The sequence below is a fragment of the Myotis myotis genome, unplaced genomic scaffold (assembly GCF_014108235.1).
Source record: "Myotis myotis isolate mMyoMyo1 unplaced genomic scaffold, mMyoMyo1.p scaffold_m19_p_4, whole genome shotgun sequence".
Lineage (NCBI taxonomy): Eukaryota > Metazoa > Chordata > Mammalia > Chiroptera > Vespertilionidae > Myotis > Myotis myotis.
The window spans coordinates 129,717,188-129,742,269 of NW_023416346.1; the positions used below are offsets into that span (position 1 = coordinate 129,717,188).

The 25,082-nt window shown below is 43.2% G+C and overlaps 1 protein-coding gene across 1 annotated transcript in view; it reads left to right on the forward strand.

Annotated features, from left to right (window-relative positions):
* MID1 (midline 1) overlaps nt 1-19,409 on the forward strand; it is a 163,018-nt gene extending 143,609 nt beyond the window's left edge. Inside the window, exons 8-10 of the mRNA XM_036305008.1 lie at nt 8,106-8,267; nt 9,680-9,887; nt 15,476-19,409. Of these exons, the coding sequence (XP_036160901.1) occupies nt 8,106-8,267; nt 9,680-9,887; nt 15,476-15,824 (719 nt within the window). The 3' untranslated portion in view covers nt 15,825-19,409. The remainder of the gene's footprint in view (nt 1-8,105; nt 8,268-9,679; nt 9,888-15,475) is intronic.
* Nucleotides 19,410-25,082: the final 5,673 nt, after the last annotated feature.

Below are 25,082 nucleotides of genomic sequence, written 5' to 3' on the forward strand. Positions count from 1 at the left end.
CTCAGTGGATAGAGTGTCGGCCTGTGGACTGAAGGGTCCCGGGTTTGATTCCGATCAAGAGCACCTACCTCAGTTGCAGGCTCCTGGCCCTGGTCCAGGGCATGCTGGAGGCAACCCATTGATGTGTCTCTCTCACATCGGTGTTTCTCTCTGTCTCTCCCTCTCCCTTCCACTCTCTAAAAAACAATGGAAAAATATCCTCAGGTGAGGATTAAAAAAAGAAGAAGAAAGGAAGGAAATGGAGGGATGATTTGTTGCCAAAAGTGAACTTGGATCAGTAAGCATTGTGTCAAAAAAACAGAGTCGGTTCTGTGAAAGCACACAGAGGATTGATAGATGCACCATTTGTTGATGAGCGAATAATGTAACCAGAAAAAGAAACATTTGGAGTCATGTTATACCTAAAGGATGCTTCTTAGCCCACGAAGTAACGTTACAGCTCTCTGAATTTGTTTTTGCTTGATCCAGGAAAAATTACATCAGTTTTCTATTGCTGTGTAAGAAATTTTCCAAAACTTAGCAGCTTAAAATAACACCCATTTATTTCAGTTTCCATGGGTCAGGATTCTGGGCACAGTTTAACTGGCTCCATAAAGCTGACAGCAAGCTATTGGCTGGGCCGCATTGTCATCTGGAGGTCCAATTAAAGAAGAATTCACTTCCTAGCTCCCTCAGGTTGCGGTCAGAATTTATTTCATTCTTCTTGTGGAATTCATGGAAGTTTGCTTCTTCAAAGTCGAGAGCAAGAGCAGGAGCTTTGCTACTTCAACTCTCTCACCTCTAAACCCTTCTTCAGAGAGCTTGATTGATGAGCTTAGCCCTGCCCTGAATATTCTCGATTTGATTAACTCGGAGTCAACGGATCACATCTGCAAACTCTTTTCACCTTGGCCATATAATGTAATATTACTGGAATGATAGATAAGACATTTGTCCTTTGCCATATCTGTTGATTAGAAGCAGGTCATAGGTCATGCCCACCCTCAAGGAGAGAGGATTATACAAAGTCATGAATAATATGGAGTGGGAGTTATGGAGGCCACACAAGGGCATGTCCACCATAGGTGGTTATATCTCTCCTGAAATTTCTTGGATCAAATGACCATGGGCATTTAGACAGTACATACAGTCTTGGCCTGGACTGATGGGCCTTGTATCGGTTGGTTTTTGCTGAATAGCCCAAACCACAGAACCTAAATACGTAGAGTAGAACAATTCATGTTTATTGCTTATGCATCTGGAATCAGCTGGGGGCAGCTAAGAGGTCCTGCTCTTCTTGGTTAGGCTCCCTCGCATGTCAGGCTGATGATGGGAGCAACTCAACTGCTACACAGCTCTCCGCTGCAGCTGAGCTCACACATGTTCTCCTGGTGATTGCAGAGGTGAAGGTGTAAGGGCAGGCCCGATTGCACACGTGTTTTCAAGCCCCTGTCTGTGACATGCCATTGTCCAAGCAAGCCCATGGATGAGCCCAAACGAAAGGAATATATCTATAGCTCAGTGGTTCTCAACCTTCTGGCCCTTTAAATACAGTTCCTCATGTTGTGACCCAACCATAAAATTATTTTCGTTGCTACTTCATCACTGTCATGTTGCCACTGTTATGAATCGTCATGTAAATATCTGATCTGCAGGATGGTCTTAGGCGGCCCCTGTGAAAGGGTCGTTCGACCACCAACGGGGTCGCGACCCACAGGTTGAGAACCTCTGCTATAGCTTGAAACTACGAGTTTCTTAGATGGCTAAATGTGATCAACTTGACCTCCATGCTGTTGACATGGAACATAATACCAAACAAGACATAAATGGAATAGATGAGAAAGGGCTGTGCGTACAGAAATCCAACAACAGCAACACTACTGAACACCATGAACTCAGAGCTTTACGCTGGGTGATTCTAGATAAGGGTTTTATCCCTGGAAACCAGTCACCACAAGGAAATAAACGCAAATGGCTTAATGACGATTAGGGACCTGCCTTATGTAACCACAGTGCCAGAGAGGCCCACTCTCCCAGGACAGGTGGAAAACAGTGACAGTGCAGGCGCTCATCTAACTGGAGTGCTCTCATCAGCTTGTTGGTATCGGGAATTGTTCATCTCTTTAATGCACATTAAACCAGTGCAGTGATGTCCTGATCACAACAGAATCAAACAGCAAAAAAAAAAAAAAGAATTTAAGTAAAAGGATAACTGAGAATCAAGCATTTTCAGATTACTTTCTGCTTTAATACTATACATATTTGTAGTGACTGCGGGAGACCTGGATGTGAATTCCATCTTTGGACCTCACTAGCTCTATAATTTGGGGCAAATGATTTAACATCCTCTGAATGTTTTCTCATCTGTAAGAAGAGGTAATGTTTAACCTCACATGGTTAAGATAACAAAAGGAAAGGCCTTAGCTCTATATTTGCCACAATGGTATCACGTAGATATTGAAAGTTATTATTCCTACAAAAATACAGACTATATTCATTCATTATTGCATTTTTAAAGGCTGATATTTCTGTGGTATGATACAGGTCAATAATGTAATTTGCCAGGATTATCTACATGATAGCATTTTACATGATCTTCATGTGAAAGGCCTTCCTTGAATGTTGTTTGACCATCTGCCCTCTCATTTGGAGGAATATCCTTTGCAGATCTTATATTGAATGGCAAGATGTAATGTGGAACATCTGCTCCTTATGCCACTAGGAAATTTTATACTGTCTCTAGTTCATGAATCCTTCACTTGTCAGAATAAATTCTAGTTAATCCCCACAACTGACTTTAATGAAGGATAATTATATGATATCTGTGGGGCTTTTTAATCTTATAAAAAGATCCCCACTAATCAAATTCATACATTCAAATGCAAACTTAATGACATTACTAATTTTTTACTTTTCATAACAGACTCATGATTACAAGTGTTAATGAATTTATTAACACATAGATATGTATTTATTTTTACAATGTTGTCCATGATGTTTATGTAAAACTACTTTGAATGCATCATTTAAAATCTGAAATTAGTGCCTTTTACCAGCAGCCTATTTTTTATTATTAGCAAAAGTCAAGAGATTTGTTTCTTCAATATTTTATGGCAAGTAAGTTATCTGTCTTTAATTTATTTTAGTCATTTTGAAAACAGTCATGAAAGTTATTAAACATGTACTATTTTTATAGAGAAAGAGGAAAAGAATGTTCACTTCTGTCCAATATGTTAGACAAAGGATGTTAGAAGCTAGTGTGTGGCCTCTCTGAAGGGTGTCCATATTGCATAATGTTTTATATATAATGTTTTATGGCAAGATGACAGTGTTATACAAGGCTATGAAATCCCCAGTGTCAGTACGATCTTGTAATGAGCAGCATTATGGACATGTTTCTGACTCATTGTGAATGAGAAAAAAATGTACCAAGTTGAAAAACTCAATTCCATTTCATGATGGTTTAATTATCTTCCAAGTCCCATAGTTGTAATACTTTAAGTGGAATTGGAAAAGGTGAATATTGGGTTACCCTGAAAGATGATTGACAGTGAATTTGGAGAAAAGTGAAGTTTCGGTCAGGATGGTTAGTGGGTGTTTCATAAAGCGATGAATAAAACCTGGTCAATAGACGTGACACAGTGGGGTATCGAGGCAGAGAAGTCTGGCGCTTGGCACCATGTGCAGGAAGTTAAGCAGTGCTGGCGCAAGACCAACGCTAGCAACGCAATAATGGTGCACTCCAAGACATCCCACTCATTCCGTCCCCCAATTGAAAGTGGTCAAGGTTGCTTTCTTGGCATTTTTAATCAACTTCTCGATTATTACCTTGGCAATCGTGATAATAGAAAAGTGAACCTAAACAGTAATAGTTGTTAGCATTCATGAAACTACATTGTCCCAGTGTAAAGCTAGCCAATGAAATGTTACTGCTTCATAAACATGATGTTCTCTTCATATTCAAGGGGAAAAAATTATTGACCTCTTCAAAGTACTGAGGAGAGTCAGGGTCCCTTTTTTGGTTTGGAAAAGGTTCGTGCAACATTACATCTTTTTTTTTTTGTTGGGTTAAGACTTTGGATTGGAGGCCAAGTTGAAGTTTGCAGCATTTCCAGACATCTGCTTTATGATGTTGCTGAAAGCAGTCCCCTACCACATTAAACCCAGCTTTGGGTTGTACAGTGATGTAAAGTTTATTGAAACATTTTTACATTTGCTTTCTTGGACCACAATAGTCATTTCACTGTAACATATGCAATTAAACAGAAACAGTGTAAATGCAGTGACAGTGATAGGATTCTCCTTGATTGCACTGAATGCTGTTATTGTTTTCATTTGGGCCTGAGTGCTGTTGACAAAGGTTTAGGAATATGAGTGGATGGATAATCCTAGGCAATAGAAAAGCTCATTGCTTTACCTTGTTGCTACTGTAATATTATTATTAAATATCTAAAGTGAGTTACAGGCTTCTTGGGGCCCAGAGCTCACAGTTCAAAATGACCCTTCTTTGCTTGGATCAAAAATCTACTATTTGGCTATGGCACTATCCAGAAGTATTGAGTTTATTACAGCTATGTTGGAGGAAAAGGTGAGAAATTAGCAAAAGTGATATGTGGTAAGGAAAGTCTCATGTTACTAAACTATTTGTGGACGTTTTCCTGGGTCTTACACAAGTGAAACTTTGTGGGAAAACAGAGAGCTAAGAGTTGGGGAATTGGGGGTAGAGGTAAGGGGTGGATGGTGCCTTAGCTGTCCTGCTGTATCTCCAAACATGAACACACACATACACACACACACACACACACACACACACACCCTCTTCTCTGAGCCGCATATTCTTTCCTTGCTTCATACTGGCTTTGTCAAATCTGGCAGACCTCCTGGTGAAAATGTTCCCAGTGGAACAGTAAAGAGGTGACAGAAAATTCACAAAGTCAATTACAAAGTGTGTCTGAAAATATGGTACACCCAAGATACCAATCCCTGAGGGCAATTTTCACAATTGGCAAAATACTTTAATGTTCTTCTCAACTATGAGACTACCAGAGCAATGTTTAACTCAAAAGCTGGAGAAAGTATTGAGTAGGACTTAAAGACAGACTTCACGGGGTGTGAACACCTTGAAATGCAATGTAAATATTTGAGGGCTGGTATGGATATGCTTGCGTGAATTTCTACCGAAATGTTGTATTAGATACTCAAAGAGGTGAGACCAAAGAAAGGTTAAGGGACTGCTGCTTGAGAGTGTGGTAAGGTATCAGTCGCCTCAAGATCAAAAGAACTAACCCTTTGACTTGCAAACCCACTGAAAGGAAAGGCTGGAGAGGTGAGTCCAGAGTCCCTCAGGAACCAGAATCAGGAAACTTCCTGACAGCCCCGTCACCAGGGAGCTGGGAAACGGTTCTATGAGAGTGGAGATTGATGGGTAGACAGGGGAAATAGGAGAGTTGGACCCAATACCAAAGAGATGTTTTCGGCATCAGCCAGCTGCCAAACCAAATGGGCTTCCTTTTTCCTGCGTGTTCTTCCAAGCATCGTAAATTCTCAGCCTCCTCCCCAACCCACATCCTGCAGAATGCGGCCAGCGCCACAGCCCCTCTCTCCTCGGAAACCAGGCATTCTAGAGATGCAGCTGGTCAGAATCCCTGTGGATGCTCTTCTTTCCTTTTTTAAAAAAATATATTTTATTGATTCTTTACAGAGAGGAAGGGAGAGGGATAGAGAGTTAGAAACATCGATGAGAGAGAAACATCGATCAGCTGCCTCCTACACACTCCCCACTGGCGATGTGCCCGCAACCAAGTTACATGCCCTTGCAGAATCGAACCTGGAACCCTTCAGTCCGCAGGCGGACGCTCTGTCCACTGAGCCAAACCGGTTAGGGCTGTGGATGCTTTTCTAAGGCCCACACTGGGCCCTGAGCTGCCCATCGGTGCCGCTGTGGCAGGGTGCTCATAGGAACATGTCTTGTGGAATCAGTTAACTATGGCCACACTAATGCTACATCACACACAACCCTGGGGACCACTGTCTTAGCTCCCCTGTCAGAAGGGAGCGTGGATTGGCCAGTCTCTGCCGGCTTCCCTCCTGCATTGGCTGGGCAATAGAGCTGTTCCTCGTGCCTCATCCTGTCTGGATGAGCCGACTCTGGGGAATGTTCTCCCCATGGCAATGGCAGAGGCCCAAGAGGGCAACAGACGCTCTCAGGCCTTGTAATGCCTGCTCTTACAACTGGCACCTTGACATGTCAGCCTCATCCTATTGGTTAAAGCAAGTCACGTGGCCACCCAAAGTCATGTGATAAGGAAATATATCCTGTCTCTTTAGACTCGAATGACCCTTTCACAGGGGTCACTTAAGACCATGGGAAAACACATATATAATTACATATTGTTTTTGTGATTAATCACTATGCTTTAATTATGTTCAATTTGTAACAATGAAAATACATCCTGCATATCAGATGTTTACATTACGATTCATAACAGTAGCAAAATTACAGTGATGAAGTAGCAACGAAAATAATTTTATGGCCGGGGGTCACCACAACATGAGGAACTGTATTAAAGGGTCACGGCATTAGGAAGGTTGAGAACCACTGCTTTAGAGCAAGCATGACAAACTCAAAGGCTAACATGGGCCAAATAAACAAGGTTTAAGTTTCTGTGGGCCACAAAAAACCAAAAGCTTCAATTTTCATAGAAATGTAGGTTTATTTCGATAGAGACATACTGAATACAAAGGGCTGAAATACATGAGTAATTGTTAACATAAAATAATAGAACATTTTAATAAAAATTTTTTCTTGAACATTAACTTACCAGACATTGAATCACTACACAAATGAATAAGCATAACAGAAATAAACCTAGTTTTCTTGTTCTCCAAAAGCAAAATATTTCCTGTTGTGTACACCACATAAGTCAGTCCAAGACTAATGACATGGCCATCAGCTGCTAAAATATTCGCTGCTGGTATTAGTGGAGAAAAATGGTACGCCTGTGTGTAAGGCGCATAAGGGAAATGAATGCAACACGATGATAGTCATCAGTCATTAGCAAACATTGTAGTTCGTTATTAATAACTAGAGGCCCAGTGCACGAGATTGGGGGGGGGAGGGGTAGTCCCTCAGACCGGCCTGTGCCCTCTCACAGTCCGGGACCCCTCAGGGGATGTCCACCTGCCAGCTTAGGCCCGATCCCCCCGGGAACCGGGCCTAAGCCAGCAGGCAGACATCCCTCTCGCAGTCTGGGGCTCTCACAGTCCAGGACCCCTTGCTCCTTACCGTCCATCAGCAGCGGAGGCAGGAGAGGTTCCCGCCACTGCCGCGGTGCTCCCCCACCCCTCCCGTGCAAGCACACTGACCACCGCGGGGCAGCTCCTGCGTTGTCTTCCCCCTGGTGGTCAGTGCATGTCATAGCGACCAGCCATTCTGCCATTCAGTTGATTTGCATATTATGCTTTCATTATATAGGATTATGTATAACAGGCTATTGTAAAAACTAAGTTATGACATTTTTATTAAAACATTTCTTGCATACCGTTATATTGGCTGGGCCACAAAAATAGTCATTGTGGGCCACCAGTTTGACATGCGTGCTTTAGAGGAACCAACTGCCAAGTCACTTAGGCCTGGATCCCGGGCGAGGTGATGAATTAGAGATAAAAATGCAATCTACTACACCTACAGAAATAAAGTCAACTTCCCATAGAGCAATGGGGTCTCTCCTCACCTGTGAGTCTCAGAATTGATGAGATGTAAATATTTAATGCCGATCATAAGAAGAATGCGGGTGAGGGTGGGAGGAGGAATCAGTGGTGACCCACAGCACATCATCCGTGCTTCAGGGCCCAGACAGAACCCTCTTTGCTGCTCCTACTTATACTGAACAGAATTTGCAATAGAATAGCTTTAAGTGGTTTTCCCACTTAGAGCACACAGAAAGAATATATAATAATAAATATAGGTTGACCTACCAGAGGCAAGACACTGAGCACTCAAGTCTATTGTTACCTCCCTACGAAGTGACAAAGCCCGCCATTTAAGGGTCAAGTGACCTAAAATTCTGCAAACGTTGCCCTGTGCTTGCACCAAAGAACTGCACCACATCTGGTTGACTTTGCAGGTCTGTGCAACTCAGCCGACAGCTGGATGATCGTGCCCAACATCAAGCAGAACCACTACACTGTGCATGGGCTGCAGAGCGGCACCAAGTACATCTTCATCGTCAAGGCCATCAACCAGGCGGGCAGCCGCAGCAGCGAGCCCGGGAAGCTGAAGACCAACAGTAAGTGCAGTGAGCTCGGCAGAGCTGTCGTCTCTCCCTTCTCTGCCCCCCTTTCTTTTCCTCTGTCTCGGGCATCGCCCATGGCCTCAGGAGCAAGTAGAGAGCGTGAGGAGACTAGTGCATTTTGCGTCAGATACCTCTGGGTTCTAAAACTGACTCAGACTCTTAAGGGCTGTGAGGCCATTAACTTCTCTGTGCTTCAGACTTTCCATTTTTAAAATAAGTAATCCTGGAGGGCTTCTTGTGAGAATTGGGGCCTCTATGTAGATATATACAGTGGGGCCTTGACTTACGAGTTTAATTCGTTCTGAGACCGAGCTCGTTAAGGAGCTCGTTAACTCAAATTTCTCTGTCAACTCAATGCAAAAAATCGGCCGAGAGACAGCTGGTTTCAAAAAAACTCGTTAGTCGGGACACTCGTAAGTCAAGGCCCCACTGTATAAGTGTGACACATAGTTAGGGCTCTGACACAGTAAATGGCAGATGATAATGTTTTCTCTAACACAGTGGTCGGCAAACTGCGGCCCCTTGAGTGTGGCTCTTCCACAAAATACCATGTGCGGGCGCGCATGTACAGTGCGATTGAAACTTCGTGGCCACACTCAAGGGGCCAAAGAGCCGCATGTGGTTCGCGAGCCGCAGTTTGCCGACCACTGCTCTAATAGATTAGCAAATGAATACCTCTTTCTTCAGGAATCCTTTATTCAGATACCTGCCTAGGTCTGTGGCTCTCAGTCAAGAATGATTCTGCTTCCCTCCCCAGGTGGGACATTTAGGAATGTCTGGAGACATTTTGGGTTGCCACAACTGAGGTGGATGCTACCTACTGGCGTCTAGTAGTTGGAGGCCAGGGCTGATGGGAAACATCCCACAATGCACAGGACAGCCCCGCAACAAAGAATGATCTGGTTTATACACTTGTCTCATAAGCCTGTCGTCTCTCTCTCTGTGTCTCTCCTCACATGTGTTTTGTTTTATCCCCCTTTTTTTACATCTTTTTGATCTAGAAATATTATGTTATGTGACATGGTATTTCTTTACGTAAGACCTCCCAAGAGACAGCACATTGGAGCCTGTCAGTGTGGTGCCATGTTAGAGGGTTGGCAGCAGCCAGTGAACAGGAGCAATAACTGTTTTTCTGGGGGACCCTCATTTAACCCATATCCTTGCCTTCAGTAGTCAAATGACGTTATTTGACGCCTGATATTTGTGTTTAAGACATGCTCTGAACCATGGAGCTAATTTCTCCCCTCCTTTTGCTGACATGTGTTTAGAGATGAAGTAGGAGAAATATGAATAAATACATACACTGAGGTTAATTCTGTGGTATATACCTTTGCGACATGTCATGACTGTGTTTTTAGTAAATAAACAGTCCTCTTCCTCTTTTTGTTTTTGTCAATTGTTTCTAGGCCAACCATTTAAACTGGACCCCAAATCTGCACATCGCAAGCTGAAGGTGTCTCATGATAACCTGACAGTAGAACGCGATGAGTCATCATCCAAGAAGAGTCACACGCCCGAGCGCTTCACCAGCCAAGGGAGCTACGGCGTAGCTGGGAACGTGTTCATCGACAGTGGCCGGCACTACTGGGAAGTGGTCATAAGTGGAAGCACATGGTAGGCAATTATATCCATTGTCTCCAATTATAAAAAGGCACATTTCACCCTATCCTTTGTCAGAGCATCCACCCATACCAGGGTCCATCTTGAAGAATTATATGCAGAAAACCTTGATCAGCCAGCTGTTGCTACAGTCATGCTACCTAACAAACATGCCAAAACTCAGTGGCTTCAAACAACAATCATTTATTTTAAAAAAATATATATATATTGATTTTTTTACAGAGAGGAAGGGAGAGGGATAGAGAGCTAGAAACATAGATGAGAGAGAAACATCGATCAGCTGCCCCCTGCACACCCACCACAGGGGATGTGCCCGCAACCAACGTACATGCCCTTGACCGGAATCGAACCTGGGACTCCTCAGTCCACAGGCCGACACGCTATCCACTGAACCACACCGGTCAGGGCAACAGTCATTTATTATTGCTCCTTAACACCCACATCTGTGGGTCAGCTGAGCAAGGCTAACTCAGCGGGGCTTTGCTTTAAGCTGTAGATTGGATTTAGGTCTGTTCTATGTGTCTCTTCATCCTGTTTGGATGAGTGGGCTACCCAGGCCATGGTCTTCTCCAGGAGCCCAAGAATACAAGCCTGACGATGCGAGCACACTTCAAGCCTTTGCTTGCATCATGTCCACTAACTTCTCATTGGCTAGTCACATGGCCAAGCCCAAAGCCAATGGTGCAGGAAGTATATTCCTCCCATGGAGAGAAGAGGGAGTGAATATTTCCCACGCAATCATCTAATCTATTCAGCCAATAAGAAAAATAACGTGTTGTAAGTCTATCCATTTTTTATTTATGGCAAGAATGGCAGCTAAGATGATAGAGTCCTCATCCCCGGGGAGAGCTCGTATGCTAACACGGTTCTTTCATGCCTGAAAACATGGGTCAGCAGACTACAGCTGTTTTTGTGAATAAAGGTTTATGGGAACAGTCACGCCCATTGTTTTCCATTTTGTCTGTAGCTGCCTTGGAGCCACACAGCAGAATTGAGCAGTTATGATAGAATCCTATGGTCCACAAAGCTGAAAAATTAACTCTCTGACCCTTTATGGAAAAAGCTTGCCAGTACCTGTTGTAAAACATTACTCTTCATTCTTTAAAAAAACCTAATTTCTATTGTTTTGTACATGGTGTGATTTTAGACTGGGCCCGTTGGTGCAAATGGCGGACAGCTAAAGGCTGTGGGGAAGGTGATCTTAGGCTGGGAATCTCTTCACAAGGCCTGGTAGATCAGCCTCGGAACTTCAGCCTAAAACCGTGGTCGGCAAACTGCGGCTCGCGAGCCACATGCGGCTCTTTGGCCCCTTGAGTGTGGCTCTTCCTAAGCCTTAGGAGTACCCTAATAAGTTAATAACAGTGTACCTACCTATATAGTTTCAGTTTAAAAAATTTGGCTCTCAAAGGAAATTTCAATCGTTGTACTGTTGATATTTGGCTCTGGTGACTAATGAGTTTGCCGACCACTGGCCTAAAAGGTCAGGGTGCAGTCTACGTTGGAACTAGTTTACCTGGCCCAGTTAACCTCACAAAGCTGACTTTGCCTATTCCAGAGCCACGAACTTCACGCCTTACTCTGGCCGGCTGTCTCACGAATTCCTGTTTGCTATTGCACAAAAAGGGAGCTATTTTATTTTTATTTAACCAACCCTCATCTAGCACAGCTATGGGCCAGGCACTAGCCTTGGCATTTTACAAATGTTGATTCATTTATTCTAACAACCCTACAAAGGTCGGTGCTAGTACCCCATTTTACAGAGGGGGGGTGACTGAAGCACAGGCCCAAGGTCACAGAGTGCATAGGTAGCAGAGTTAGGAAGTCAGCAATCAGAGTGCAAGCTCCTAACCACGGGTCTGCAAGCATTGCCTGTAAAGGGCCGGAGAGCCAATATTTCTGGTTTTGCAGACCAGGTGATTGTTGTCGCAATTACTCAACTCTACTTGTAGTGGAGAAGCAGCCATTGACCATATGTCCACAAATGGGTGTGGCTGTGCACCCATAAAACTTCACTTAGAAAAAGAAGCAGATGGCCAGATTTGGCCTGTGAGTTGTAGTTTGCTGATCCCTGCTCTTAACCAACCTGCTATATTTTTGAAACATTATAATTACTCTTTAAGGCAGCGGTTCTCAACCTGTGGGTCGCGACCCCCTTGGCAGTCAAACAACCCTTTCACAGGGGTCGCCTAAGACCATCCTGCATATCAGATATTTACATGACGATTCATAACAGTAGCAACATTACAGTTATGAAGTAGCAACGAAAATAATTTTATGGCTGGGTCACAACATGAACTGTATTGAAAGGGCCAGAAGGTTGAGAACCACTGCTTTAAGGCTTACAGTGGTGTGCTTAATGAGTAGTAGCTTAATCCTTGCTTTAGAAAAGGCTTAAAAGTGCATAACCTGATGATGATGAGTATTATAACAGTGCAATTTTGAGATAAAGATGCTAAAACATTTATTATTAAAAAAAAGCTTTCAATTCAAATTTATGCAAATAATACATTGCGCCTAAGTGCCTTGTAGTATTAGCACAAGTCAGCTGACATCTAAGTGAAATCACAAGCTTGAGTGTCTCCTTTCTCCCAACGATGGTCCCTATATTGGCTAACCAAGTAGGCTTTCTTCTGTTGTGAGCATCACAATTGTCTTTGCCCAGAACCTTTTCCTGTTCCAACATCCTGCTGGAAGATGGAAAACGAATCCTTCCGCCCCCCTCGGCTCTGTCCAGGCCGGCATTTACAGTTTTTAGCGACACTGGGGCAAGATAAAAGCCCAAAGGAAAATACAGTGAATTTTTGCAGGTGCAAAAGAGCAAACTTTACTAGTTCATTAACGTGCTATATTAATCTGGGATGGAAACCAGTGTCTAAATAATCACAAGCCCATTAATAATTATTAATGATAAATTATACCTGATCATTATGATCTCATTCGCATTGATGAATGGTGCGGGAAATTCCACCAGACCACTTCAGTTATATAAACATAGATCAGCATTACCTTGAAAACACCCTCCAGATGTCAAAACCAACTCATGAGGGGGAGGAAATTTAAAATTAATTGCCACACTTTGGATTTTTGCAAACGTGATTCTGTCAATTTCAGAAAAAATTCTCGTGTAGAACATGGTTGAACATTTCCTGGGAGGTTTTAGTGAGCAAGGGGTGACCCTTACAATCAAATTCCTGTGACACCTTGATTTGCAACAGCTAATGACATTTTCTCATGAAATATAGTCTTGACTTTAACATGCATGTTGTGATCCATGCAATGGGGCATGTTAACATTGCTCTGAGAAACAGAATTTTTATCCATTTTTAATTCTCCGAGTCTCACTGTGTAACTTAATGGAACATTACCTTCTGCCTGCTCCTTTCAAGTTCAGGAGAAATATGTGCATCGGTTTTCAGATTAATGATAATATAATGGTATTTTCCTTTGCTTAATGGACTGTACACATAGTTATTTTCTTACTGTTCATGTGCACTTGGTTTTGATGAAATGGTGTTAAGTAAACAGGGGTTCACAGAAGTCAAGGGGAAGAGGGTGAGATCCTGAATTCTGCTAATTTTAACCTTCTCTGTGTTTCCCCATTTGCTGAATGAAGTCAGTCATACCTTCAGCAGCTACTTCATAGGGGGTTCAGTTAAGGTTCAAGTTGGCAATAAAAGTCCAAGTTCTTTAATAAAAAATAAAAATGGTGTGCAGCAACCAGGAAACAGTACAGACATATGGCTATTTTGTGATGCAAATATAGGTTCCAAATTATCTAAAAAAAATGGCAAGGGTGTCTATCAGTGCATAGAGGCCATCTATGAGGAAAATACACACAATTGCAAAACAAAAATATTTTCAAAGTGTTTCAGTTAGGCTTCAACAGGAAAACAGAACTCACCTTGGGTTCTTCAAGGAGGAAGGGGACCAGAGGCTTACCTGGAGCCCGGCAAGGGCTGGAAGCACAAGTCAAGGAGCCTGCTGTGCCCGTCTATGAAGTCTTGACACTCTAGGGGTGCTAGAAGGCTCCCCACAGCCCAGATTCAAGTATGCCCAGGAGCTCACCCAGAAGCTTCTGGAAACCTTGCCTCTGCTGTCTGAAAAAGAGTGTTTCCCTTCCTCTTAGGACTTCTGGATCTTGTGCCAGGGAGTTGCCATGGCAGACCCTGATCCAGACTCCTACTGGAAAGAAGATTCTGGAAAATGTAGCCCCAGGATTCTCCCTATGATATAGGGCAGGATATATGAAAGGGAAGAGGAGGCTAAATTGATGGCAAACAGGTTGGCACACTGAGATTAATGGATTGCCAATTCCATTTTAAATCAATGATGGTGTGTTATATTCAGTTTTAAACATGCTTCTCTTAAACCCAACATGTGATTTTTAAAAGAATGTCATTTTATCAAAGACCAATGAAGTTTTTCTCTGCATTGGGTATGGCACCTTATGTCAACATCTAGTTAGACTAATTTCTGCTATAACATTAAAAGTTGAACTGAATCATTCACTCTTCAGATAATCATTTTAATGTTTTTATTGATTTTTTTTTTAGAGAGAGGAAGGGAGAGGGAGAGAGAAAGAAACATTGAGTAGTTGCTTCCTGCACACACCCAAACCAAGGATCAAACCTGCAACCTGGGCATGTACCTTGACCAGGAATCGATCCAGCAACCTTTTGGTGCATGGGACAGAGTTCCAACCACCCGAGCCACACCGCCCAGGGCTGAATCATTCACTCTTTATTAGAAGGATGGGTTTCATCTATCTTCATAACTGAAATACTACAAATATTACGGAGCCATACCTTCGTGCGGTAAAAGATGAAGAAGCTTAGAAGATTGTAGAAAGAATTATTAACATTGTTTTGAGCAGTGAGAGGACATTTAGAATAACCAGGATATCATCTGCTCAGACAGTCACAATTTTTAAGTGTAGTAGGAAATCTAAGCAGAAGGGCTCTTGGCAGTGATGAATTCCACAATTTCTGGTGAAGGAAAGCATTAGAGAATGTTGTTTAAGTTTGTGGTCTTTTGAGTCATCGTAGGTTTAAATTCTGAATCTGTTATTTATTAATGTGTCATTAGGCAAAAATAATAAAGTAACAGTTACTGAATGTTCCAGGCCAGGCTTCGCATCCAGGATTTTACATGTATTCTTTTTTAAAAAATATATTTTATTGATTTTTTTACAGAGAGGAAAGGAGAGGGATAGAGAATTAGAAACATCGATTGGCTGCCTCCTGCATACCCCCACTGGGGATGTGCCCGCAACCAAGGTACATGCCCTTGACTGGAATCGAATCTGGGACCCTTGAGTCTGCAGGCCGACGCTCTATCCACTGAGCCAAACCGGTCAGGGCTATATTCTTGCCTTTACTCCTCAAATTAACCCCCAGAGATGAAGACTGTAGATGAGAAAAGTGAGGGTGAGTGGTCACAAGGAACTGATCCCCGTAACTAGAAACTATGCTCCCTGCTTGCCTTCTGCCAAGTGCACTTGAAGTTGTGGGAAATGGCAGGCATGGCATCAGCTGAAAAACTCAGTGCTCACTGCTTGTGCTGTTGCTGTCTTGTTCCTACAGGTATGCTATTGGCCTTGCGTACAAGTCAGCCCCAAAGCACGAGTGGATTGGGAAGAACTCGGCTTCCTGGGCCCTGTGCCGCTGCCACAATAACTGGGTGGTGAGACACAACAGCAAGGAAATCCCCATCGAGCCCTCCCCTCACCTCCGGCGCGTGGGCATCCTGCTGGACTATGATAATGGCTCCGTCGCCTTCTACGACGCTTTGAACTCCGTCCACCTCTACACCTTCGACATCACGTTCTCGCAGCCCGTGTGCCCCACCTTCACCGTGTGGAACAAGTGTCTGACCATTATAACTGGGCTTCCCATCCCAGACCATCTGGACTGCACAGAGCAGCTGCCGTGAGCGCCTGGCCATGTGGCGTGCCTTCTGGGGAAGAGAAAGGCTGTGGCCACTATTCAGGGGGCAGAGAAAGCACAGGCTTCCAGAGTGTGGTGGTAAATCTCGCCAAAAAGTAGCCAGAAATCAGCTAAGATAGGTTTCAAAACGGGCTATTTCCAGCCCCCCCCCCCCTTTACTGTGTTTTGTATTAAGTACAGTCTTTAATACTTTCTTCCAATTTTCTTTTGTATTTACAGGAAAATTTATAGATTATTTATGAAAGAAACATAACCGGGATTACAACTCTTTTAGGAATTCTTTGGTTTTGCACATTAAGAGGCCCATACATTTATCAGCTCTTTACCTCCTTTATTTCATCACAGTCTATAACTGTGCATAACAGAACATGCAGCTACTTTAAAAATAAAACGTAGTTTTGAACCTAGTAGGGAAGTAAATGGGATTTCTCTGGTTTATCTTGGGGTGTTGTAACTGTGATGGCAGAAGCTTTTATTAGGTCAACTACAATGGAGAGCAAAAGAGAATGGGAAGAGTTGACCTTCGACCTTGGAATCTGTCGTGGCGAAATCTTTAATTGCCTTCTGATGGCTGGTGGGATAATGATGAAAAGAAAGATTCTGAAACGTATGGCCATAGTTTGCCCTGCTCTTCCCAGGATTAAGGATTCTGGGAGAACATTAAGAATGATACTGCAATGGAAAATAGTCCCTTTGAATCCTACTGATTCAGAAACTCAAGCTGATTTGTGTTTTATCAGAAGTAGGATTCTCTTTCATGATATAAATCTATTTCATTCTTCCTTTTCATAGTTTCTTTAGGCCTGTGAAATTTCTTTGCTACATTTAATAGCTGTCCTCTCCTTCCCACCCCCCAAATCATTGCTCTTTTGTCACTGGAGCTGAGGAAATAAACACTGCATTGATTTTTCTCTCCAGAACATCGACACATGGCCCCACTTGCCACTACCATGTCCAAATATAAGTCATCCCCCAAACACTATTTGTGAGTTGATAATGACTAGGGACATCGCATAAAGTACTATTTGCTAGTATACGTGCCTCCAACGTTACTATAAACTGACCGTTATTAAACATCTTGAAAGTTGTAGAAGTCCCTCTGTATATTCTAGTATAGTTCACCATAGAGTTGTAAGACACACACAAAAAGTCACATTTGCTATTCCCACACTGGAACCCGCCAATAGAATCTTCTAAGAGCCACGCTGATCTGACAGCTTGGAATGGTCCATGCAATAAGGTCCAGTCCTTGGACCTGGAACTTGGCAATGGTTCTTCCTTGGCCAAGGGCATGACACCTCTAAATTGTTTCATTTGCTAACATATTGATCTGGGCTACTGGGTCGGCCATCTTGCCTGAACAGACTGGTGGGTTTAGGCATTGTCTGCAGTGATTTTGTTTTTAACCAAATCAATTGTTCCCCTGCACTCCATTCACAGACCCGCTGTTTCAGCATCACGTCACGTGATTTCGAGTCTGGACTTCACGGTGGCTTCCCAGTGCCTCTGTCCTCTTCACTGGCAGATGCTCTCCTTTTTCTTAACAGATAGAGTCTATATATTTCCTATATTATTTATACCCAGATGAATATTTTGATAGCTACTTAGGACAATTTCACATCTAAAAGATGGACACCTCAAGGGGAAAAAAATCATTCTCTGGAAACTTAATAGGATTTTTTTTATAATAGAAAACAATGTGTATGCGCTTTCCCAGAGTAAACTGAAAGTGTTGTCTTAGTAATTTTTACATACTGTTTTTAGTAGTTGGATATCAGATATTTTAATGCACTTTGGACATTAACAGGTTTTAAATAAAAGGGTCTAAAACTCATGGTCTCCAGGTACCAATAAATGCTACAGTTTGCCTTATGATGCCAATGGAAAGCATTTACCAGAAGGACGATGTTTCCATGAACATGATGTTTTTCAATATTAAAGCAGTTCCTACTCAAATTTTCACTGCAAGCTGTTTAGGTGATGTTTTGACTATTTTTATAAGGACCAGGAATTATAATTTTGTTGTGGAGGTCTCACTGTTTGCTAACTTAAAAACATTGTGGATAGTAGCAGTTACTATGTCCATGTTGTCATATTTACAAGAAAATATGTATATGGTGAAAGGCACATTGTTTACTTTCATTGCTGTAATGATGTAGAAAAGATTGCCGTGTGGATTTTTTTTTTTTTGAAAGTCTGAAAAATATATGCTATATACACTTGCTGCAGTACAATTCTTTAAATGGATTGGGGTCACGGTGTTTGTTTTTGAGGTCTGTCCTTCAGAAGAAGCATCGTCATTCAGGGGAGAAAAAGATGGCTGTGCCCATTAAATGAAAACAACAAAATTGATGCAGTACCAGCCGAGGCTGCTAGGTCCGACATCATGCTTCTGTGAACAGTGCTGTCACCATCTTGAGATTCTTACTACTTGTTGAACAAAAGCCTGCGTTTTCATGTGACACTGAGCCTCACAAATGACGACACAGCCAGTCCTCATTAAAAAAACCACCACACAACACTCAGAAACGTGGCTACAAATGAGGAAACCTGGATCCCATGTCAGAATGGCTGGCCACGTAACGCAAGTAGGAATCTCAATGGCTTAAGATGAGAAAGGGCCTGGCAGAAGATGTTCTTTCCAGCTTTTAAAGAAAATGACTCCAAAAACTGACTGCAAATGTGAATGATGGTTTCTGCCGGAGAAGAGGAAAAGGGCAGATGAGAAACAGGCATTTGATGATGGTACTGGTGTATTGACCCTGACCTCCCTGCGGAGCCGAACTAGCGCCCTCCAGTGAACGGGAAACTCCAGTTTGGCTCCAGGCACGTATGCATTGATTGCAGAGACACACGTGTATGCTCATTTGCATGAGCTTTTGGTGTTGGGAAGTTGATCTATCTGGTCTACCCTTCTAAAATGTGAAAAAGAATACAAAGACAATAATGGGGGAGGGATGTGGTTTTCAAGAGTGCTTCTCCCCAAGGAGACGACTGTCAATGTCTGGAGTCATTTGGGGTTGTTTGAACTTGGGAGCGGTGCTACCGGCATCTCATGAGTGGAGACCAGGGATGCTCCTCAACATTCTACAATGCACAGCGCAGCCCCGACCACAAAGAACTGTCCGGCCGAAAATATGAGTAGTGCGCCGCCTGAGAAACTCTGGTTCTTTGGGGATTTTTTAAAGCGAAACTCACAAGTACTGTCTACTTTTTCTGTCATGGATTCAATGCCTGAGGTAACAAAAAGAAGAAAAGGGCACCCCGAGATCTTCCCTGCAGTGGTGCCTTCACTTTCAACATGATTTACAAAATCCTCACAAAATCTGCAATCTGCAAAGCAGTCCAAGCTCGTGTCCATGGGAATCCGCTGATGAGGATAATGAAGATCTGGCAATGATTTGCTGAGTTCATAAATGGCAAGTCAGTTCTCTAGCCTGCTCCTGTCACCCGGACAAATTCAGGCCCTGGTACTAGAGTCACACTGCCAAGCCCTCACTCGGCCCAGACTATTCTCATCATGGCTGTTGCTTTCTGGTTCCAAATAAAGTCATTTTGTGGTTCCAAGGTCCTCTGTCTCTGCCTGTCTCTGTTGCCTTTTCTTCATTTTGTGTTTTCACAGTCACGATTTCCACAAACATTTATCCAATTTCTGCTGTTCTTTTTGTACTATTTTGCAACATATAATTTGTTTTTTCTTTATGCCTGAAATTTGCTCACGTCTACCATCCCACCTCTCTTCAGTCAAAAAGACCCAAAACAGCACCCAGGGATTTAAAAAACACAATAACAGAGAACCTATATGGGAATTGAGACCTGGAACAAGAATAGCTTGCTTTTGAATCATAGGTGGAATGGAGTGGCGAGGGAGCGCAAAGGGCCGGTACCGTGTGGTCTCGAACAATCCCAGCAGTTGGTCCATAAATCTCTCCTCAGCCCCTCCCTCCGGCTCACAGGCCTTGACTTTCTCATTAGAGATGCAGGCCCTTTTGATCCAAGTCAGTGCTGTGCAGTGTGGTCATGGGTCTGCGGCATTAGCACCACCTGGGATCTTGTTGGAAACGCCAGTTCTGCGGCCCAAGCCCAGATCTACTCATCAGAACCTCAGGGGGCAGGACCCAGCAAGGTGAGCTCTAACAAGCCCTCCAGGGGATTCTCATAACAGCCGTGGGCAAACTACAGCCCACGGGCCGGATCCGGCCCGTTTGAGATGAATAAAACTATTGAAAAAAAAGACCGTACCCTTTTATGTAATGATGTTTACTTTGAATTTATATTAGTTCACACAAACACTCCATCCATGCTTTAGTTCCGGCCTCCGGTCCAGTTTAAGAATCCATTGTGGCCCTCGAGTCACAAAGTGTGCCCACCCCTGGGCTAGCAACATTTTGAGAAGCGCTGCTCTGGAGGGTTGTATCCAGTCTCGTATCCCATATAAAAATGCACTTCGATCCTGAAATGTGTTTTCAGGGTAATGTGCTTTCGAAGCAGCTCGATGTAATGCAGTGATGCTCAACTGCCTGAGCATTAAAACCACTTTTTTTACAAATGCTGATTCCTAGATCCCATCCTGAAAGATTGGGGATAAAGTCTAGAGCAGTGGTTCTCAACCTTCTGGCCCTTTAAATACAGTTCCTCATGTTGTGACCCCACCATAAAATTATTTTCGTTGCTACTTCCTAATTGTAATGTTGCTACTGTTATGAATTGTCATGTAAATATCTGATATGCAGGCTGGCCTTAGGCGACCCCTGTGAAAGGGTCATTCGATTGCCAAAGGGGTCGCGACCCATAGGTTGAGAACCGCTGGTCTAGAGTGTGGCCTAGCACCCTGTCCTTTTTGGGGGAAGTGATTCTAAAGTGCCCCCAGGACTGGCAGCCAATGCTATAGTCACAGGGCTCATCACCTTTTCTATAAAGGTCAGGCTGTAAGTATTTTAGGGTTTGAAGGCCATGCTATCTCTGTGGCAACTACTCAACTCTCCAACTGTAGAGCGAAAGCCACCATAGAGGGAATGTAAATGAATGGGTGAGGCTGTGTTCCCATGAAGCTTTACAAACAGGCATGGGGCTGCATTTGGCTCATGCTGTACTTCACCAACTCCTGTTGCAGCAGATACAACACTGGACTGGCAGCACGAAGCCCTCAGCACATGCTCTAACTTTTTCCTCACCCACCGACCACTCAGCCATGCCCCCTCATAGCCTCAGTGAGCTCTCAAGTCCTTTCCAACTTTCAACCACATCAATCCTGAAATCACAGAACTCATGTAGAATTAGAGGGCCACTAAGGGTTATTAGATATTCTTTTATTCAACAGAGTAGGGTGTGCCAGTTCTAATGATTAGCTTTGCCACCTTCAGAATTTTGACTTACATTAGCCCTCCTCATAAGTGACAGGTGTATAACATATATTCCCTTTACTAAGAGTTTTGAAGTACATTTAATTTGAACTTTGAAACTGAACAGACACTGCTATAATTAATCACCTTTCAAGTCAACTTGAAGGGCGTTATACACTCCAGAGAGTAGCCTACCCTCTTTTTAAAATCATTTTAAAAAATATGTTGAAGTCCTAGTTGCTTGTGATTATAGTAGGAGCAAAAAAAGGGAGACACGTGGAACCTGCCAAATCCTTTTCCCATGAGTATCATTCTTACTGTGGGATTCACAATCAAGAATGTAGTTGTCCTGTCTTAATATGTGTGATTCATAGAAGGAATTCAGGTCTTTCTTTGGATCTTTTTCAGCCATGTTCTAAGAGAATTATAAAAGTATGATCAAATAGGTAGTATAGTAATTAACAAGCAAATATGTCATGACTGAAAACCAGTCACCAATTAAGGAGAGACACAGAAAATGATTTAATGAACATTGATTCTTTTGCATGGTCTACTTATTCCCAAAGCTTAATTTTTTTATTATGTTCATTCAAAGCTATTCAGTTTCAGCCAAATATTTCAGATAATAAAGCTTGTCTCACCCCTTCCCTAAAAGTATTCTCCCTTCAGCATCTGCCCTCTCTCACCTCTTCTTTTCTGTCAAGTTTCCCAGAAGGTTGTTCAGATTTCTGCCTCTGTTTCCTCAGCTCCCATTATACCTCCATACCTTCCCACACTCCATCAGGCATTCTGTGTCTTTACTCAAACAGTGCGCACTGATGTGAAAAGAAGTGTCTGCATTAGTACATATTCACATCACTGTTTGGCCTCATCTTGACATACAGCAGCTTTGGGGATGTTGACCACCTCAGTTTTTTTCCTAATCTCTTCTTAGGCAATGCCATCTCCTCCACCACCATTTTGTGCAGATGCTACCAAATTTAAATATCTACATCTAATTTCTCTGCTGAGATCAGCCCCATATACTGACCTCTAGGATACCTAGGAGCACCTCAAATTTGACATGTCCAAAACTGCACTAATGATCTCTCCCCAGAACCTTGCCCTATCCAACCAGTTTTATGAGTCAAAAACCAGAAACTCATGTTTCATGTCTTCCTCGCCCTCCATGCCCATTGATCACCAAGTCCTGCTGATTTTCATTGTTTTTATTATTGATTTAGAGAGAGAGGGAGAGAAACATCGATGTGAAAGGGTCACATCAATCGACTGCTCTTGCACACCCCGCCCTGGGGATTGAGTCCAAAACCTGGGTATGTGCCCTGACCGGGAGTCAAACTGGTGACTTCTCAGTGCACGGGACAATGCTCTTTAACTGATTTACACCTCTCCACATCTACACACAACCTCCAAGTTCAAGGTTTCACACCTCTGCCTCCACAGCTGACATAACCTGCTAACTGAAGTTGAACTTACATAATTGTCACTTGCTGGCTCAGCTCATCCCACATGACACACAATCCAGGTGCCAATAAAATGAGCTCTAGGGTATCACTGTCAATTTGGCCTTGGAGAAGATCCCCTCTGACTTTGGTGCCCCACCTCCTTGATAGTTCCACCCAATTTCCCAGAAACAGACTCCCTGTTCTTCAAGACAGTATCACAGAGTCCCAGCCTCCTTTCTCATTTCTTCTCTGTAGCTGGATTCTGTCCTTAAACGTCCTCTGACATGATCTTCAGCATATACTGTGAACTTCATAGGCGGAAGCAAGCCCTCCACTTGGAATTTTACCCAATGCCTATGTTTCCAGCTTGCTCAACTTTACCTTAAGTCATTAACTGGGTTTGTTGCCATGCTTCTTTGTGTGGGTTGATTTCTCTGTTTCCTTCATTATTTCAGAGCTGTTCCCATATTCCCAGCTCTGTTGCCGTGCAACCCCTTTAAACAAACTGGTCACACCCACATTTCCCAAAGATACAGTGACTCAAGAACAACTCCAGGCTCATCTATCCTATACTATTTTTAACCAAGAAACTCACTTTAAACAATAAAGATATTATCGAGTTCCAAAATGGTAGCAGAGTAAGTGGAAGCTATAATGACATGCTCCCAGGACGAAACTGGAATTACAACTAAAATATAGAAACACTATCCTGAATAATCAACTGAAGATCAGCTGGAGAGAACCCTGATAAGCACGGACAGAAAGTGGAGACCACATAGAGACTGGTAGGAAGTGCAGAGGTATGACAGGGCTGGCCAGGCTCCCACAGACAGCACCTCAAGTTCCAGAGGGTTGTCTCAGCTGTGGGGGGCTCCCACTGAGAACACTAGAGTCGAACCCCAAGCTGGGATCCCTAGCCCGGAGCACCAGAACTGAGAAAGGTGGCCACATAACATCAGGATGTGAAAAGCAGCAGAACTGTCTGTCAGGGAGAAATGGCTGGACATGCAGGCACTCTCTTAAAGGGCCAATGCATACCGTTTTGGGTGCAGCCACTCACCTTGGGGTTTGGCAGAAGAAGGGCAAATTGGACTAGAGCTGTGTGAGCAGAATCCAGGGTTGGGATTTTGGGGGTTAGAGATCAGAAGGCAGCCGCTCTGATTTCCTGTGCTGAGTCATTACCACATACTGCAGAGGACAACTTTCTCCAGCAGACCTTCACCATCCAGGCCTGGGGGGAGGAAGCAATTGTCCTACCCTGTTAGAAAACCTCTAGCCCAGCCATGGGCAAACTACGGCCCGCGGGCCGGATCCGGCCCGTTTGAAATGAATAAAACTAAAAAAAAAAAAAAAAAAAAGACCGTACCCTTTTATGTAATGATGTTTACTTTGAATTTATATTAGTTCACACAAACACTCCATCCATGCTTTTGTTCCGGCCCTCCGGTCCAGTTTAAGAACCCATTGTGGCCCTCGAGTCAAAAAGTTTGCCCACCCCTGGTCTAGAACCACCCTGTGGTTGATAGCCTGAGGCTAATCATGACTGAATAATAATCAGACTGTGGGCAGAGGGGGATCTCTGGAGGCTTTAAGTCTTTGCCTGATCTTCTGGGCCTGGGGCACAGCTTGTTCCTTCCCAAAGGCACCCAGCCCCAGCAGACAAAGCCCTAAACTGTGGATTGCTGATAGCTCCAAACAGGGTGCTCCGAGCCAGTCACAAACAGGATCTGACATTGTCCTGCACCAGAAATTAGGCGTCATAGCAGATCTACCTAATGCATAGACACAAAGCCAAACAGGCATCCAAAATGGGTAGACAAAAATACAAGCCTCCAAAGAAAAAACAAGAGAATCCTCCAGAAAAGCTAAATGAAATGGAGATAAAAAATTTATCAGATGTAGATTTCAGAATACTGATGAAAAGGATGCTCAAAAGCATGAGAAAAGATATAGTAAGTATGAAAAAAGGCCAGTCAGAAATGAAGAATAGCATAGCGCTAATAAAGAACACATTGGAAAGAATACACAGCAGATTAGGAGAAGCCAAGGATCAGATCAGTGAATTAGAAGACAGGGTAGAAAAAAATCACTCAATCAGAGAACCAAAAGGAAAAAAACAATTTTAAAAACAGGACAGCTTAAGGGAGCTGTGGGATAACATGAAATGTAATAATATTTGCATCACAGGAGTACCAGAGGTGAAGAAAATGATCAAGGGATAGAGAACCTGTTGAAGAATAATGGCAGAAAACTTTCCTAACTTGGTGAAGGAAAAACTTACACAAGTTCAGGAGGCACAGAGAGTCCCAAGCAAGAAGAACCCAAACAGGCCCATGCCTAGACACATAATAATTAAAATACCAAAAATTAAAGACAAAGAGAATCTTAAAGGCAGTAAGAGGAAAGCAATTTGTTACCTACAAAGGAGCTCCCATATGGTTGTCAGCTGATTTTTCA